Genomic DNA, 18,656 nt, shown 5'->3' with positions numbered 1-18,656 from the left:
AGACGTACAACGAGCTGAGAAAAAGGAAGTTCAATAGCCAGTTCGGCTCCTTCTGCTTGATTCCGAGCATGCATGAACTTTGGTGCGAGGACTTGTGTACACACGAACGGAATTTCCAGCAACAAAGTGAAGTTGGAGGAAAATTTGAGAACCTGCTCTCAAACATTTGCGGCCGGATATTCCAACAGCAAATGTTTGATGGAGCATATACACGGTCGCACTTTTTAATGACAACAAGCTCACATTGAACATTTCCCGTCGGAAAGTCTGACCGTGTGTACGTGGCATTAGAGTTATGCCGCGTACACACGAGCGGACTGTATGGCGTACTTAGTCCGTCTAAACACATTTCAGCGGACAATCCGCTCGTGTGTGGGCTTCAGCTGACTTTTTCAGCGTGCAGTCCGGCGTACTAAGTATTTCGGTTTTTTTGAAATTCTGTCCGTCGTACTTTGGTTTCAGCGGACAGTACGGTCGTCAGTATGCTAGTTCGACGGACTAAGAATGGCGCATGCCCAGAAAGGATTTACACGGCGGAAGGGTGCTTTGCTGTTTTTTGGACTTCCTATTTCTAGTCCCGTCGTACGTGCTGTACACGTCATCGCGCAAGCTTTCGACGGACTGTTTGTGCATCCGTGTGTGGTCAAGTCCGTTCAGTGGAAAGTACGACGGACTGTCCGTCGGATTGTATGACGAACTAAGTATGCCATACAGTCCGCTCGTGTGTACGCGGCATTAGAAATTTTAACAAGTTTCATTTCCATCCAAGTCCTCATTTCATGTCATAGGAACATAATGCTACAGTGACAGGAAATAATGACGAATCTCTCTAAAATAGACACAGAGAAACATGTAGATAAGGATTTAAAAAAAAAAAAAAAAATCAGTCAGGTTTTTAAGATTCTTGAGGTCTTCCTGTCCTCGTTGTACAGTATACTCACCCTGATTTCTTCAAAAAGTATATAACTCTGAGGTTCAAGGGCCAGATAAAGGCAAGCAAAGGGCTGCTTCTGCCCCCCAAGCCACAGTTTGGAGACCACACCTCTATGTATATCTTTAGTTACTATTTGAGGGATCCCCAGCAGGAGGAAGGATGCCCCGATTTCCCTATATAGATCTTTAGGAGCCAGGACCGCTGATGGAGGACCTAAAAAAATAAGATCAGGCTGCTCTGTGCAAAACCACTCATAGAGCAGGTAAGTATAACATGTTTGCTATTTTTTAAAGAAAAAACATGCTTTCCTTCAGAACCACTTTAATTTAGTTTCTTTGTGTTTCAACATTTTTTTCCGGACGTTTGCAGTAATCCAGCATGAAACAACGAATGCACTTTGCTTCTGTGTGCGGAACATCCTGTAGTAAAGACCATTCACTGCTGTACTCTCTTTATGCAAAGTTGGAGCTGTAGTAGGGAACAAGAGCCGCATAAGCCGATGACTCCTCTGTAGTGCTGCCTTCTGTTCCTTCAAAGTCTTCAGAGTGGTGCCAGCAGCAGGAACAAAGATCTTTAGGACAGTGTGAAGCAATACACTGGGCATAATAGTATAGGGCTGTTTTCACACTGATACACTGTGGTTTACCCACACCGTGAATGCAGAGTGCCTGCAGCTTTCCTGCATGTAAGCCATAGACTTCTATTATATCCTGCCGTTTTACCACCCCCCAACTTTACGTGTGAACAAGCCCTAAGGGTGCTGCTGCAGAATGCGTAATTCTGAAGGGCTCCTTCACAAGTGTAGCAGCACTGCTGCTCCTCTGAAAAGCGATCAGAGTGTGTGTTGACAGGTGGTAAGGCGGCGATATGATGCCTCCTCCCCACCCAATTTAAACCCATGATTGGCGTGCAATGGACATGATTGTGACACGATAGTACGGCAATTAGAAGTTTAAATCAGGTGTGAGTGTGCCCTGTGATCTTTGACTTCTCCTACATTGCTCAGGTAGATCTTCAGCTCTGTAAGTTTGTCTACCCCTGGTTTAGAGGCAGAGGATCAAGAGGAAAATACTTCCAATGCTGTGACCGGACTCCTGCAGCTGCTCTATAAGCTGTGACTGCCTCTAGTTGCACTTTAGCCCCCTAAAAGTGCAATACAGGGTTAATGTCCCTGTATTGTACGTGATGGCGCCAAGACTCTGTCCACAGAGTAGAGACAGAGGCAGAGTAGGTAGAGTGATGGAACTGGTGGGAGCAAGGTGTAAGGTGAGTAAATCTGCTTGTTCAGAAACCCCAATGCATTAGGAGCGCCCTTGCAATGTGGTAGGTGGGGGGGTGATGCCCATTGCAAGGGGGAACTTTTCATTTTCCTAGAGGTTTAAATGAAAGTTTTTGGTAATCAGACCCATCCTTTAATCTCAGCCGTTGTCTGCTGTCTGTGAAGCCACCTCGGAGCTGCATGCAGGCAGCCTATAGAAGTGGATGTAGACACAGCAGCTGCACAGACAGTCACATATCATGGTACATGGATCTGAAGGCACACACCGTGCGTTCAGGTTTGGACAACCGATCTTGCAGTTGATGTTGATGCGCAATTGTGTCTGTGCAGCAGTTACGCTTGAATCCACATCTATGGGCTTCCGGCCTGCAGGTCCAAGGTGGATTCGCACGCAGCAGACAGTGGCTCAGATCGGAAGGTGGGTCTGATTGCCCATCTGAATGAGTAATAATTATGATTAATGATTAATATGTACAGTCTTAGGGAAATAATGGAAAGGGGGTCATAGTTGAAACTTTGAGGGTTCAGGTTCAGGAGTGTAGTATTTTTTTAATATGATTAAGAACATGGGGACATAACCTTAAACTAGGAGGAGAAAAAAAAAGGGATAACAAACAAACAAACAAAAACAAGGATAGGAAATTATATGAAATGGTCTTGGGGTCACCAATTAAAACCCAAAAGGTTTTCTAACTTTTCCTAACTGTATCCAAAAGCATACAATAGGACTATTATTAATAAAACATTACCTTCTATCTCCTTTGATATAATTCTGGGAAGATGTGTGACTTTGTACCGAAGTTTGCTGTTTTCAATTGTCTCTGCTTCCAGAAGCTCACGTGTTGCCCTTCTACTGTCCTCCTAAAGTTTTAGGGACAGAATAATCATTACAACAGTCACAGGGGCGTGGCCGGCATGACGGTGTGTGCATGTGAGTGAGAGTGGGATGAGGACGCCTGAGCTCTCTCCCCGTCCAGCCCTCCGTCTACCCTGACCAAGCAATGAATACTGATTGAGGGACCTGCCTGTTTGCGGCGGATGTTACTGTTTGACCCCTCGCTCCGTGGACTCCGGGGAGGTTGCGGCGTGCACAGGCTGTACCTCCGAAACTAGCCGAGGATACCCGAACGAGCTCCCGCCGGGGGCTCGGATCATCGCGAGATCTCGATCGCGGTCCCGAAGGCAGCTCGAGGACGGTCCGGAGGGAGATAGGACGTCAGCACGAGCGGACGAAGCCCACTTATTGAGCGGGGCCGCCGAGCCGGAGCGAGAGGGAAACCCAGCTCAAAATAGCCTCGGAGGAGATCGCAAAACGCCGGTTCAACAGTGCAGCCTGTGGCATCAGCCTAGGCGTATGGTAACCCGGGGGAGGAGAGGGAGAGTAAGCTCATTAATGTTATCATCGTTAAATGTTTAACAATTGGAACAATGACTTTGCATTTCCCAGTCTGGAGAATAGCCTCTTTTCCACTAACCCCCCCCCCCCCCCCAAGGGGCTGATTTATAGTTGTTCCCAGCTAAACCTACTTGGCTGTATTACCTGGGCTGCTGCTGCCCTGGATGCACTCTGAACATATTGAGAAGATCATTATTGCCGTATGACCAGGTTTTTCTTGCTGAACATTATATATCATTAGCCTTTTTGAACCCACGACTTTATTGTTATTACTCTGGTATTACCATGCTTAGTAAAAGAGCCACAGAGGATGTACCACATGGGGAGGGGAACCATAAGACTCGGGCAGCCAAGGAAAAATTAAATCAAGCTGCTGCGGCGGCAAAACTTGAGCGATTTGCCCATGCAACATCCCCGGCCAGGAAAGGCCATCAGCAACTAGCAGGCCAAACAAAATCGCAGGGACCGTCCTGCGACAGGAGAAGCATTGGCCACTTGGCTTCAAATTCCGCTACTCCATCCTTAGGAAGCAGCATGCACAACCTACCCCCTGCTGAGAACAAGGCCCCCCATAGCGAGGCGGACCCCCCGATACTCCCGGTAAGGGGGTCCGGTGAGCCTACGCTGCGTGAGATATTGCAGGCAGTTAATGAATGCAAGAACTCCATCTTAGGCCTGGATAACCAACTCAGCAATATCAAAAACGAATTGCACTCTATGGGTCAATTATTGAGCAATACTGTTTGTAGAACGGCTGCCCTCGAAGGAAGACTAAGCACAGTAGAGGATGAGCTCTCCCCTTTGCAACAAAAAATAATAGGACTTGAGAAACAACTTACCATACAGGCATCGAAACTAGACGATATGGACAATAATAATCGCAGGAATAATGTTCGTTTAGTTGGTCTGCCAGAGGGTAGTGAGGGCCCCAACCCCATCATCTTTTTGGAAAATTGGTTCAAGGAACTATTGGAAGATACCCCTTTTTCCCCCCTTTTTTCTATTGAAAGGGCCCACAGAGTTCCCTTTTTTTTTTTTTTTTTTTTTTTGACAAATTTAAATTTGAATCCACAAATAATGTAAATTTGATCGATAATTCACGTGATGTTATATATATATATGTGTTTTTCATATTCCAGATAGGGAGAGGGGGCGGTGTTGAGTATAGGGTGCCATAGCAACGACTTATACGCTCCCTTTTTTGAATTTATAACTAGCCACCAATTAATGGATAGTGTTTTTTATGTTAGCCACGTGCACTTACCACGAGATGGGAGAGTTGGGGATTGTGGTAGGACACAAATAAGGGTATATAACAATGGCATATATGTTTCCTTAAATATATATCTTTTGTGTGTGTTTTTTTTTTTTTATTTTTTTTTTTTGGCAAATTTAAATTTGAATCCACAAATAATGTAAATTTGATTGATAATTCAAGTGATGTTATATATATATGTGTGTTTTTCATATTCCAGATAGGGAGAGGGGGCGGTGTTGAGTATAGGGTGCCATAGCAACGACTTATACGCTCCCTTTTTTGAATTTATAACTAGCCACCAATTAATGGATAGTGTTTTTTATGTTAGCCACGTGCACTTACCACGAGATGGGAGAGTTGAGGATTAGGATAGGACACAAATAAGGGCATATGACAATGGCATATATGTTTCCTTAAATATATATCTTTTGTGTGTGTTTTTTTTTTTTTTTTTTTTTTGCCAAATTTAAATTTGAATCCACAAATAATGTAAATTTGATTGATAATTCAAGTGATGTTATATATATATGTGTTTTTCATATTCCAGATAGGGAGAGGGGGCGGTGTTGAGTATAGGGTGCCATAGCAACGACTTATACGCTCCCTTTTTTGAATTTATAACTAGCCACCAATTAATGGATAGTGTTTTTTATGTTAGCCACGTGCACTTACCACAAGATGGGAGAGTTGGGGATTGTGGTAGGACACAAATAAGGGTATATAACAATGGCATATATGTTTCCTTAAATATATATCTTTTTTGTGTGTTTTTTTTTTTTTTTTCCCTATCCCCCTCTCAGGCTGTAATACAGGTGCGAGGAGGGGTTTAAATAGGTAGGAGATCGAGATGGTTAAAATAGTCAGCACAGGTAGGAGTTATAAGAGAATCCATTGTATGATTTAAATATATGATCGCTAAAGGATGGATGGTGGGAGCCCCTCCCCCTTCTTCTTTTTTTTTTTTCTCACATTGGGAATTATAAATAACTGTAACCCGATCGATAAGGCATGTTATGGGAGATATGACCATCTATTAAGAGATGGGGAGATGGGGGATTATAGTATGGCACAATAATTATATATATCGGCTTTTTGCATTTTTTGTTGAGGTGTGTGGGGTTTTTTTTTTTTTTTTTTCTTCTCCTCTTCTTTTTCCCCCCTCCTTACAAATAAGGGGGGATTAACGGATGCCACAGCAAGGTACGACACTTAGATATGGTTCTTAGATCTGGGGAGGCGGGGTGGATGGGGGGGTGGGGTTGGAGGGAGCTTGGGTATCGTCTGGATGAGTTTTGGAGTATGTGGGCCACAATAGAGACCCCTAGGGGTTGCTCAAACGGGCAGGGGTGGGTGGGGGGGCAGGAGGGATGGGGGGAACTGCGAGCGCGCACTGCGGGTATGGGGGGAGTGGGGGCTGTGGGGGAATACGGGGGGGGGAGGGGTGGGGGGGCCTGTCGAGGGAGGGCGGGCTTCCCTTCCCCCTCCCCCCCTGTCCCCGGCCAGCTTGACAACCACCAATGACTATGAATAGAGTAAGTATTGTTTCATGGAATGTGAGGGGGCTGGGAGATTCAAAGAAGAGAGCAGCGGTCATGTTGGAAACAGAGAGGGCAGGCCCGGGCTTACTCTTTCTGCAAGAGACACACCTAACCTCTAGTACTGCTCCACAGTTAAATAATCGTAAATTCCAGGCATATTATCATTCCTTTCATACCTCATATTCAAGAGGAGTGAGTGTCTTAGTTAGGAGGGGCACGGATTTCCTATGCAAGGAGTCCTCTATTGATGAGGTGGGGAGATTCGTTTTCCTATATGGTTTGATGAGAGGGCAACATTATATATTCTAGCCAATATCTATATACCCCCTCCCTTTAAGTTGGAGGTTATGTATAAACTGCTGGCGTTTTGCCTGGATAAGCCGGGAGTTCCGTGGATAGTACTAGGTGATTTTAACGAAACACTAGAAGCGAGCCTGGACAGATTCCCTAAACCTGACGGGGTTAGAGTAGGGCGACTGCAGGGATTTCTAACCGAAATAGGACTGAGCGACCTATGGCGAATGCATCACCCTCAGGAGAGACAGTATTCTTGTTTTTCTGGGACCTATTATACGTTATCAAGAATTGATATGGTTCTTGGTAATAAAGAGGCAGCAGAAGTGGTGCAGGACATAGAATATGGGGCAAGGGGGATTTCAGATCATTCCCCCCTGTCCATTATTGTGACCCTGGAAGGTAGAACAGGCTTAGGGGAGTGGAGGATAAATCCCGGTTGGCTGGAGTTAATAGATAGATCCAGCCCCTTACTGGATAAGATAAGGGAATTTCTCCAAATAAACAAGGGCACAGCTCCACCCGGAATAGTCTGGGACTCCCTAAAAGCCTATATTAGAGGCATATTAATTCAACAAATTGCAATAATTAAAAGGAAAACTCGAGAACAGGAGTCAGCCATAAGCAATATGGTTACTCTGGCAGAGAGTGCATATATAGAAGCCCCATCATCCGAAAACCAGAAGATATGGCTGGATAGCCAACAAGTTTATAAAATGGCTCTTCTAAAAAAGGCAGAGAACAGGCGAATATTCCAACGTCAGCACTATTTTGGGGAAGGGGAGAAGGTGGGTCGAGCCCTCTCCCTTTTGGTCCAAACCAATAGTTCCCCGACAATAGTTCAGGTGATTAAGTCGCCAAATGGTGATCTCGTCTCTAATCCCCCTGCGATCATGAGAGTACTCCATGATTACTATAATAACCTATATAGATCAGCCCTGCGGGACCAGGGTAGCCTTGTCACTGACTTTTTACTTCAAGCAGCAATTCCAACACTACCAGAACAGGACAAATTGAGTCTTGACTCACCACTTACGTTGGAGGAGCTAAAAAACGCAGTAGCTGCAATGCCTAATTATAAATCCCCAGGCCCAGACGGGCTGCCAGCAGAAATATTCAAGCGATATGGCAAAGTGTTACTGCCGGAACTCTTGGAGACACTGAACCATGCCTTTGAGGTGGGTGAACTGCCCGCCTCGATGCTGGAAGCCAATATAACCTTAATTCTTAAGGAGGGGAAAGATCAACAGGACGTCGCATCATATCGGCCAATATCCCTGCTGTGCTCGGATATTAAAATTCTAGCTAAGGCCCTGGCAACCCGCTTAAATAAATTTATACATAAACTAATACACCCAGACCAGTCGGGTTTCATCCCGGGCAGGACAACCAGCACTAATATCAGAAGAGTTTTTCTTAATGTCCAAATACCCAGGGATAATGATGAGCCGGGAGCTATTCTGGCCTTGGACGCGACTAAGGCCTTTGACAGTCTGGAATGGGGCTATTTGTGGGGAGTGTTGGAGAGGTTTGGCTTTGGCCCTCACTTTATTCACTGGATAAAATTACTTTATAATGGGCCCAGGGCAAAAATTAAGATGGGAACTGAATTTTCTGAGGTTTTTCAGCTAGAGAGAGGAACAAGACAGGGGTGTCCACTGTCTCCCCTCTTGTTTGTGCTGGCCATGGAACCCTTGGCTGTCCTAGCAAGATCACGCCCGGACATCCAGGGATTCCGGCGTGGAGCCGTGGAAGATAAAATCGCCCTGTTTGCGGATGATGTCCTGTTTTTTATTGGAGATATGGACTCAACCCTGAACAGAGTAGTGCAGATGATGGGGGAGTTTGGTCAACAATCTGGCCTTGTAATTAACTGGAGTAAATCAGCTCTCCTGCCACTGACCAGACCTGGGGCTCAATGGGTGTCGCCGGCGATTACAGGCCTAGAGACTGTGCCCAGACTGAAGTACCTGGGCATCTGGGTCACTGGGGACGTGAATCAGTACATTAATGAGAATTTAGCACCACTATTAATGAGACTGAAGCAGAAACTCAATAGGTGGTGCGGCCTTCCTCTCTCTATAGCGGGACGATGCAATCTAATAAAAATGATTTGGCAGCCACAAATACTATATATTTTACACAATTCCCCAATCTGGATTAACCAGAAATGGTTCCAAAAAATGGACTCTCTCATCCGAGATTTAATCTGGAAAAAGGGATATGCCCGGATTGGGCTGCAGACGATGCAGCTTCCCGTGGAGGAGGGAGGATTGGCCATACCCCATTTAAGAGCATATTTTTTAGCTGCCCAACTTCAGCATTTAGAGGGGGCAGGGCTTCAAGAGGGAGGGCCCCCGAACCATAATTTGATGATGGTCGGGGTACCCCATAAGCTATTGGCTGAAGTCTTGGAGGCTAATTCATTTGTCCACAGATGCCCTACTAATGTACTAATGAGGAAGGTATGGCATAATGTAAAGCAAACCATGGGATATGTGGGAGTAACTAGCTACACGCCCCTATGGCAAAACCGATACCTAGGCGAATTAAACAAAATAGATAGATCTTTAGAATGGGATAGGCAGGGAATTAATAGGTTGGTGCAACTATACAAAGGGAACACAATCAAACCCTTTGAGGCCCTTAGACGGGAATTTGATGTCTCCAATAAGACGTTCTTTAAATATTTACAGCTGAGACATGGTATTCAAGCTCAATTTGGGTCACTTGAGATTGAACGGACCGAAGCTCCCCTGCTCCAGAGCCTCATAGATTGCAGGCAAGCAAAAGGTCAGATCTCCAGATTATACACAAAGATCAGGGGCAGGATCCTGAAGGGAGAGGGCCCGTATAAGAGCAGGAGGGGGTGGATAGCAGATGTGGGCCCGATAACTCAGGAACAATGGGCTAAGACTCTTGAGCAGGGGAGATTGGTCTCCATATCCCCATCGCAGCGAGTGTCACACTTATTCCTTATATATAGGGCATATTATACCCCCTATAAGCTGTGGAAAATGGGCAGGAAATCCAGCGACAGCTGTCCCAGATGTGGGGCATCGGGGGACCTTTTCCACATGGTATGGAAATGCCCAAAATTGTATGGGTATTGGCTAGAAATAGTACTTAGAATAAATAGGACCTTTAAGACTATCTTGAAACCAGAAGCCAGGACGTGCTTATTGGGGATTTTCGAGGAGGATAGAATCCCTCCCCTAATCAAGTTGTCTGTCCTGAGATGCTTGTACCAGGCCAGACGACTGATAGCTATAAATTGGCAAGCCATAAATCCCCCAGCGATTGAACAATGGGTTAATGCAATCAACTCTACTATTTGGTGCGAGAGAGCAATGTTTATAAAACAAAACAACGTAAAAAAATTTAGGGCAATATGGAACCCGTGGCTGATCGGTATGGGTTACCCCCTAGGGGAGTCTTCCGAGGGGGCGGCCTAGCATTTGCTTGGTTGATGAGTGGCAATGGATTTCCTTCTTTGGTTTCCCTTCTTCTCTCTTCTCCATATCAACTGGTGTTCATTCCCCTCTAAACCAGCCGTCCATTATTGGTCGGGTGGGTATCAGCAGTGTGCGCTCGAAGCGGGGGTGGGTGGTGGGGTGGAAGAGATGGAGGGCGAGCCCGCCACGATGTGTGGGTCGGGAGCACCCTCGCTATTGTACTATTTATGTATGAAATGAAGTTGTTTTGTGAATTGTGGAAATCATTGTTATTTTGTACTGGGAAAACATTTTCTAATAAAGATGAATCAGTTAAAAAAAAAAAAAAGTTTTAGGGAAAATTAAATATGAAATGCAATGGAAAACATTTGTCATGTATCTCAAAGGATTTGAAACAGGCATCAAATAATAACTAACCCAAAAAGGAGAACTATGGAAGAGCAGCATTGCCATCCTAAAACAAAATGTATGCTGGGACAACAGAACACCTCCTCCTCTGCATAATATGCATAATATTCCATACGAACAAACAAACATGATACGATTATGTGCGTACCAGGTAATATAGCTTTAACACAACTCAGTTTTGTTTTTTGGTAGGCACACAAAATCGAAAAAGTCATATTCCTTATATTATGGTTCTAGTGGCAGCAGACTCTAGGGCCTCTGCCGTCCTGACTGTACAATAAACTACAAAACGATACAGCAACATAGCACGGACTGTTTCTGTCGGAGTATCCGACGAACCAAGTTTTCCAACTTGTCCGTAAAATTTTCTGACAAAATGCTCCGATCAGACATACTCCGACGGACAAAGTGCCACGCATGCTCAGATCAAATTCCTAGACCAAAGCTATTGGCTACTAGCCTGAACGTAGTCCCGTAATAACGAAATAACGTCATCACGTTATGTACAATCGGATTTTCCGACAACTTTGTCCGACCGTGTGTATGCAACAGTTTCGGACAAAATCCGTCGGACAAAATCCAACGGATTTGGTTGTCAGAATGTCCGACCGTGTGTACAAGGGCTTAGCCAAATATAGCTGGGTGCCTTTTTGCCCAGACAAATCTGATAAAGACACTACGCACTGACTTCAAGAAAGACCCTGGGACGACTATTGGTAGCTACTGAAAAAGATACAATAACCTTGGCAAGATATTCATTTTAAGAATAGTGTTCTTACCCATCCATGTGTAAGAGCCCTTGTTCCATCTGTCCAAATAAGAGGAAGATCCCGTAGTATTGGTGGAAAATTATCTAAAAATATTGTATCCATTGAGGAAGTCAATTTGACCCCTAAGTATGTCAGGTGGGAGGATGCCCATAAAAAGAGAATGATAATTGGAGAGCTTGCACACACACAGGGGCCAACGTAATATTAAGCAATTCAGATTTTTGAATATTGATTTTAACGTTCAAAAGTGTATTATACCGATTGAACTCGCTTAATAAATTTGGCAACATAGTTTCCAGAAATGTAATAAAAATAAGAATTAATATAAAGATCAATGGGGATAAAGGACATCCTTGTCTGGCGCCGTTGGTCCAATTAAAGTATAGAGAGGTCACCTCATTGATTCTAACAGCTACAGATGGAACTGAGTATATAGCCTCTACACATTTACTAAAAGCCTTTCCCACTCCAATATGAGTTAGCGTCTCTTTCAGAAATGTCCAATCCACCCTGTCAAAAGCCTTTTCTGCATCAGTGGAGAGCAAACATAAGGGTATTTTACGGAGCTGAGCCAGATAGATAATATCCAGGGGTCTGGTAGTATTATCCTTCGCCTCCTTAATAGGCATAAACCTGGCTTGATCAGGGTGGATGATATTCTGAAGGTGAGGTTGTAGTCTAGATGCTAATATCCATATAAAGAGCTTTAGGTCCACGTTTAATAGGGAAATAGGACAATAATTCATGCAATGGGCATTGTCCTTACCTTCTTTAGGGATCACTGTAATATGTGCCCTCACTGTATTGGTCGGTAGGGATGAGCTTCGTGTTCGAGTCGAACATACGTTCGACTCGAACATCGGCTGTTCGCCCGTTCGGCGAATTCCGAACGTTATGGGCCGTTCGCGCCAAATTCGTGTGGCGCTCACGGCCCACAATGCACTGCGTCATCGCAGTGCATTGCTGGCTCATGATTGGCCAAGCATGCACTGTGACGCAGCATGCTTGGCCAATCACAGCGCCAGCAGCGAGGAGAGCCATAATTGGCCACAGGCAGGATGCCTGTGGCCAATCATAGCTCAGGCTGTGTAGTACACTCCCCACACTATATAAGGCCGCCAGCGCGGCGGCCTTGTGTAGTGTGTTGGCGTCTGAAGCAGTTAGTGGGTGTTCTGTGTACCTTCAACACAGTACACACCGATCGTTATCGGACGATTTTCGATCTTGCTCTTCTGTAGTGGTTGTTGTCTGCTTGCCCTGACCGCAGTATACACCGCTATATTCACCTCACCTATATAGCTAGTGATCTATATTTTATAATAGAGCTTGCAGTCAGTAGTGTTAGGAGCTTGTGCGTGCTGTCTGCGTGCTCTGTACCCAGTACACACCGCTATATCCACCTACATAGCTCTTCGCTATTTGAGCCCACTTGCCATCTGCAGGAGTTATTGGAAGTTGTGTGTGCCTCCAGCACAGCACAGTATACATCTGTATATACCCCTTTATCTCTGGTGTTCTATAAAAAAGGCATCTGCAGGAGTTAGTGGGTGTTTTGTGCCTCCAGCACAATATACACCTGTATCTACCCTTTATTGCTGTTCTCTAATAAAGCCATCTGCAGGGCTTAGTGGGTGTTGTGTGACTCCATTACAGTATACCCCTTTATCTCTGGTGTTCTATAATAAAGGCATCTGCAGGAGTTAGTGGGTGTTGTGTGCCTCCAGCACAATATACACTACCCAACTGCTGTTTTACCCAACTCTCTTCAGGCCATTACCATGTCTGGAAGGCCAGCAAGGAGAGGCAGACAGGCGCGAGCCGATAAAAGAGGGCAAGCAGGCTCTGTGTCTAGAGACAACAGTGCTGGTCGTGGACGCGGTGCATTGTCATCAGCACGTGGCCATGGGACACGCTTGTCCTTTTCGGCAGCTGGACATGCTGAACCGCAACATGCCAACGACTTGGTAGAGTGGATGACCAAGCCCTCTTCATCCTCCTCATCCTCTCTCACCCAGTCTCAGGGTACTAGCAAAGCAGCTGCCAACGCATCGTCTTCCCTCCTCTCAATGTCATCATCAGTGACTCCTTCCCTAGACCCACCACGTCCTCCTGAGGAGTCTCCTGAACTCTTTGAGCACAGTGTTGGGTACATGCTCCAGGAGGATGCCCAGTGTTTTGTAGGCTCTGATGATGACACTCAGCTAGAGGAAGGCAGTAGCGTGAGCGCAGAGAGAGGGGATGCTCAAGAAGGACAGCAATCTGGCAGTCATGTTCCACAAGCTGCAGCATACTGCCAGGTTTGCTACAGCGATGAAGAGGGAGGGGATGATGAGGGCACTGACTCCACGTGGGTGCCTGGAAGGAGAGAGGAGGAGGCACATGTCCAACGAGGCAGGATGCCCTCCGGGGGCCAGCTTAGGGGCAGCACACCGACTGAATCACACCGCAGAGCTCCGCCTGTGCAGGGTGCTGCCTCTGCGCGTTATTCTAAAAGTTCTTTGGTGTGGGCCTTTTTTGAGATGAGCGCATCAGATCGCACCGCTGCTATTTGCAACATATGTCTCAAGCGTATCTCGCGTGGCCAAAACATCAGCCGCTTGGGCACCACATGCTTGACCAGACATATGTTGACCTGCCATGCAGCTCGTTGGCAAGCGTACCTCAAAGACCCAAACCAAAGAACAAAGCGGACCTCTCCTTGCTCCTCATCAGCTGGCATCTCCAACCCCACTAGACCTTCAGTCCTCTCCGAAACCTGCTCTGAGAGGAATGAAGGTGTAGAATTAGGTGTGTCACAGCCAAGTGCTTCCGGGCACTCTGCTAGCAGTACACCCACGTCCGATTATAGCACGCAAATGTCCCTGCCCCAGTTGCTGGACTGGCGAAAGAAGTTCACTCCCAGCCATCCACATGCCCAGCGGTTGAATGCTAGCTTGACTAAATTGCTAGCACTTCAACTGCTGCCTTTTCAGTTGGTAGACTCGGCCCCCTTCCGTGAGTTTGTACAATGTGCGGTTCCTCAGTGGCAGGTCCCCAAACGCCACTTTTTCTCATGGAAGGCAATGTCCTTGCCTCGCTGGACAGGGTGGTCAGCGGTAAGGTGCATATTACCGCTGACTCATGGTCCAGCAGGCATGGACAGGGACGTTACCTGTCTTTCACGGCCCATTGGGTCACTCTTCTGGCAGCTGGGAAGGATGCAGGACAAGGTGCAGTAGTGTTGGAGGTTGTTCCGCCACCACGCCTCCAAAATGCTACTATTGGTTGTGACACACCTCTCTCCTCCACCCCCTCCTCTTCTTCTTCCTCCATGGCCTCTTCCAGTGCTCTGTCCTCAGAACCAGCAGTGCTCCGTAGGCGTTCCAGGGGCTACGCAAGTACGCAGGCAAAACAATGCCATGCCGTGCTTGCGCTGGTTTGTTTGGGGGACAGGAGCCACACTGGGGCGGATGTTTTGTCAGTTCTGCAGGGGCAGGCCGAGAGGTGGTTGACGCCATGCCAGCTTAAGCCAGGAATGGTGGTTTGTGACAATGGCACCAACCTCCTCTCCGCCCTCCGACAGGGACAACTGACCCATGTGCCCTGTGTAGCTCACGTCCTTAACCTGGTGGTGCAGCGGTTCTTGGGCAGGTACCCCGGCTTACAGGATGTCCTGAAGCAGGCCAGGAAAGTCTGTATGCATTTCCGCCGATCATTTAATGCCTGTGCTCAGCTGGCTGAGCTCCAAAAGGAGTTGAACCTGCCCAAGAACCGCCTTATATGTGACATGCCCACCAGGTGGAACTCAACGTTGGCCATGCTGCAGCGGCTGCACACGCAGCAGAGGGCCATCAATGAGTACCTGTGCGACTACGGCACCAGGACAGGGTCAGGGGAGCTCGGTTTTTTCTCACCACGCCAGTGGGGCATGATCAGGGATGCATGCACTGTCCTGTCACAGTTTGAGGAGGCCACAAGGATGGTGAGCAGTGACAGTGCATGCATCAGTGACACTGTACCTCTTGTCCACCTCTTGGAGCATACGCTGCGTGGAATAATGGACAGGGCACTTGAGGCAGAACAGAGGCAGGAAGAGGAGGACTTCCTTGCCTCTCAAGGCCCCCTTTATCCAGACAGTGTTCCTGCTGTGCCACCCATCACACAGGAAGAGGATGAGGAGGAGGAAGAGGAGGAGGAGGATGATTGTGTCAGCATGGAGGTGGAGGCTGGCACTCAGCATCAGCAGCAGCAGTCTTGTAGGGATGATTTACAGTCCCACGAAACACGTGGACTTTTACGTGGCTGGGAGGAGGTAGCTGCGGATCATGTTGCCCTTAGTGACCCAGAGGACTCCGGACCGAATGCCTCAGCTAACCTACGCTGCATGGCCTCCCTGATCCTGCAAAGCCTGCGGAAGGATCCTCGTATTCTTCGGATCAAGGAGAGGGACCATTACTGGCTGGCCACTCTCCTTGATCCATGGTACAAGGGTAAGGTTGCCGACCTTATCTTGCCATCGCAGAGGGAGCAGAGGATGAGACATCTCCGGGAGGCCTTTAAGAAAGGTCTGTGCAACGCGTTCCCAGAGACTGGGAGGTTACAAACTCCTGGTCCTGGACAACGTGTTGCTGAGGCATCGGTCAGAAGGAGCGGTGGAGAAGGTGGCCATCTGACTGATGCTTTCAGACAATTTTAGTCCGCAGCCCCAAGGTATGATCGGTTCCAGCAACCATCGCCAGTGTCTGATTTACATGGTGCAGGAATACCTAGGGGCAAGGTCAGACTTGGACACCTTTCCCACCAAAAATCCTCTGGCTTACTGGGTCTTGAGGATGGATCACTGGCCAGAGCTTGCACAGTATGCAATTGAGCTACTGGCCTGTCCTGCATCCAGCGATCTTTCGGAACGCACCTTCAGTGCTGCTGGTGGCTTTGTTACCGATCACAGGGTGCGCCTGTCCACTGAATCAGTTGATCGACTGACCTTCATCAAGATGAATCAGTCTTGGATCACCCACAGCTACCAAGCACCTGAAGCTGATGTAACAGAATAATTTTTTTTGAAATATCACATCCCTTCAAGACTGCCTATGCTGATGCTGAGTGACTGTCCTGTTATGTTGATTGTCTATCCTCTTCCTCCTCCGCTGATATGTTGGAAGAACATTTCTGGTTCTGGGTGATGCCATCAGCCCAATTTTTCTGCCCCTGTTTAACAGGGGCGTTTAATTACAATTTTTGATGCAATGCTTTGCAGCAGGGCTAATTCCTGCAATAAAACTAGAGTATATGGGAGAGGTTGCAGTGTGGTGGCACCAGCACCAGTGCCTAAAGCCCAATTTTTCTGCCCCTGTTTAACAGGGACATGTAATTACAATTCTTGATATAATATTTCACAGAAGGGCCCGTTCCTGTGCCCACCCAGAGTAACTGTGAGGACTTATAGTGTTGTGGCACCAGCACCACAACCACCAAAGGTCAATTTTACTACCACTGCTCAACAATGGCATTTAATTACAATTCTTGATATAATCGTTCACAGCAGGGCGCTCCAGCGCCCACCAAGAGTCACTTTGAGGGCTTACAATGTTGAGCCTGGACTTCCGGTGTGAGTGGTAGCGAGGCCTGGTTTCTTTTGGGGCTTGGCCTTCCGGTGCGTGCTAGCGGTGGGGCGTGGTTACTGCGCTTCTGCCGGTTTTGGCGCGGGCCGATGGTGAGGCTTGGCTCTTTCCCTGTGGGTTTTAGGACGCCATTAGGGATAGGAAGGTGGTACACTAACTACGATTGGTCGCACGGGCAGTGACGCCTTTGTGCGTCACTTCCGCCCTCGCGATTGGTCAGGCTGATGATCACACCGATGTGCGTCATTTCCGCCTCTCTGACCATAGTGACCTCGCCTCTGATTGGACATCGGTCGTGAGGCTTGGTTCAGCTTCCCTAATATGGCGCAGAAAATATCTATTATTGGTTGCTCTATATTCTTTGAACACGGCCATTGGGTAGTTAGATCTGACGCATGTGCGTCACTTCCGGTACGGAATCGAAAACGAGGCCTGGGTTCCCCATGGAGGAGGAGGCATGGGCCACAGCTTATTATAAAAACAGGGGGCAGAGTGGCGTGTCACCCGTACCCCGAGACGACGTGATATATCACGAAACGCGTAGGGCGGTGTGACACGCTACTTTTTTGCCTCTTAAACATCAGTCGGAATAAGGATACAATTGTGGAGAATTGCGCTCGGCCGACGTTTCCCATTATGATATGCCTTTTCTTACAGTCATCTTGTAAGTGCATTTCTTCTTTTTTTTATTTTATTTTAATAAATGGTTTTACACTATTTGGAGCGCTTCTTTTCCTTCCTATGGTGGACCATTCGCTCTTTTCATTGGAATACCTCTGAACTGTGGTCTGGATTGAGAGTGGAACCAGGGCTGGAGGATTAAGGCACATGTATGGTCTGGCCTGACCCCCTTAAAGCGCACCTTACTAGGACGTCTGGTAAGGAGCCAATCTTATTTTTTTGGTGGTGGTGCACCTCAGCATGTTCTGTGAGTTGGAATACGAATCAGGAAGCCAAAGTTATTTGTGACACGTGGTGTTTTTTCTACAGTCCACCTTTTTGGTTTCATTTAAGGACTATAACAAAAGGACACATTGAGATTCTATATGATCAGTTTTATGATTTATTCATTTGCACATTATATTTTGCACTTTAGTGTATAGTGTGGTATAATAATTCTGTGATCCACTGCACATGTAATTAGTGACACTGTTGTACATGTACTGTCAAGTGGGTTTAGTATATGTGGTATAACAATTTGGGATTCACTATATATATAGTGACACTATTTTATATGTATTATTTTATTCATTTGCACTATATGAGGTTCACTCTCAGAATAGGGGATATTGCATTATAATCACTTTTTGCTTTTTATTTAGTCTCTCGGATGAGGGGCGTATACCCTATTATTAATTTTTAGGGATTGCGCGGTTCTTCTTGCTTTTTCTTTCCTTATAAATGTTGTGGCAAAACCAACACCTTGTTCCGCCATTTCTGCAGAGCATATAGGGCAGGCCCCCTACTTTCAAACATCCAACTTACAAACATCTCCTACAAACGGAAGGAGACAACAGCAAGTGAGATGAAAAAAGATGGACGACAAAACAAATTATACAGGGGTGATAACCCTTCCCTATGTTTTCCAAAAAGCTTAAAAATAGTTTTTTTGACTGGAGCTACACTTTAAAAATGTACCAGTTGAAAATTACAAACAGATTCAACTTAACACAACAAACCTACACAGTCCCTGTCTTGTTTGCACCGCCTGTATACTGCTGTTC

General features: G+C 46.6%; 1 protein-coding gene across 3 annotated transcripts in view; it reads right to left on the bottom strand.

Annotated features, from left to right (window-relative positions):
- Positions 1–18,656, bottom strand: part of CCDC175 (coiled-coil domain containing 175) — a 103,467-nt gene that overhangs the window by 73,969 nt on the left and 10,842 nt on the right. For all 3 annotated transcript variants that reach the window (XM_077464395.1, XM_077464396.1, XM_077464397.1), the window contains exon 3: positions 2,963–3,074. In XM_077464395.1, coding sequence (XP_077320521.1) covers positions 2,963–3,074 — 112 coding nt within the window. The remainder of the gene's footprint in view (positions 1–2,962; positions 3,075–18,656) is intronic.

This window comes from Lithobates pipiens, unplaced genomic scaffold (assembly GCF_037356315.1).
Source record: "Lithobates pipiens isolate NorthernLeopardFrog02 unplaced genomic scaffold, aLitPip1_a1.2 Scaffold_30, whole genome shotgun sequence".
Lineage (NCBI taxonomy): Eukaryota > Metazoa > Chordata > Amphibia > Anura > Ranidae > Lithobates > Lithobates pipiens.
The sequence above is the reverse complement of the archived record's forward strand: the minus strand, read 5'-3'. Positions and strand labels throughout refer to the sequence as shown.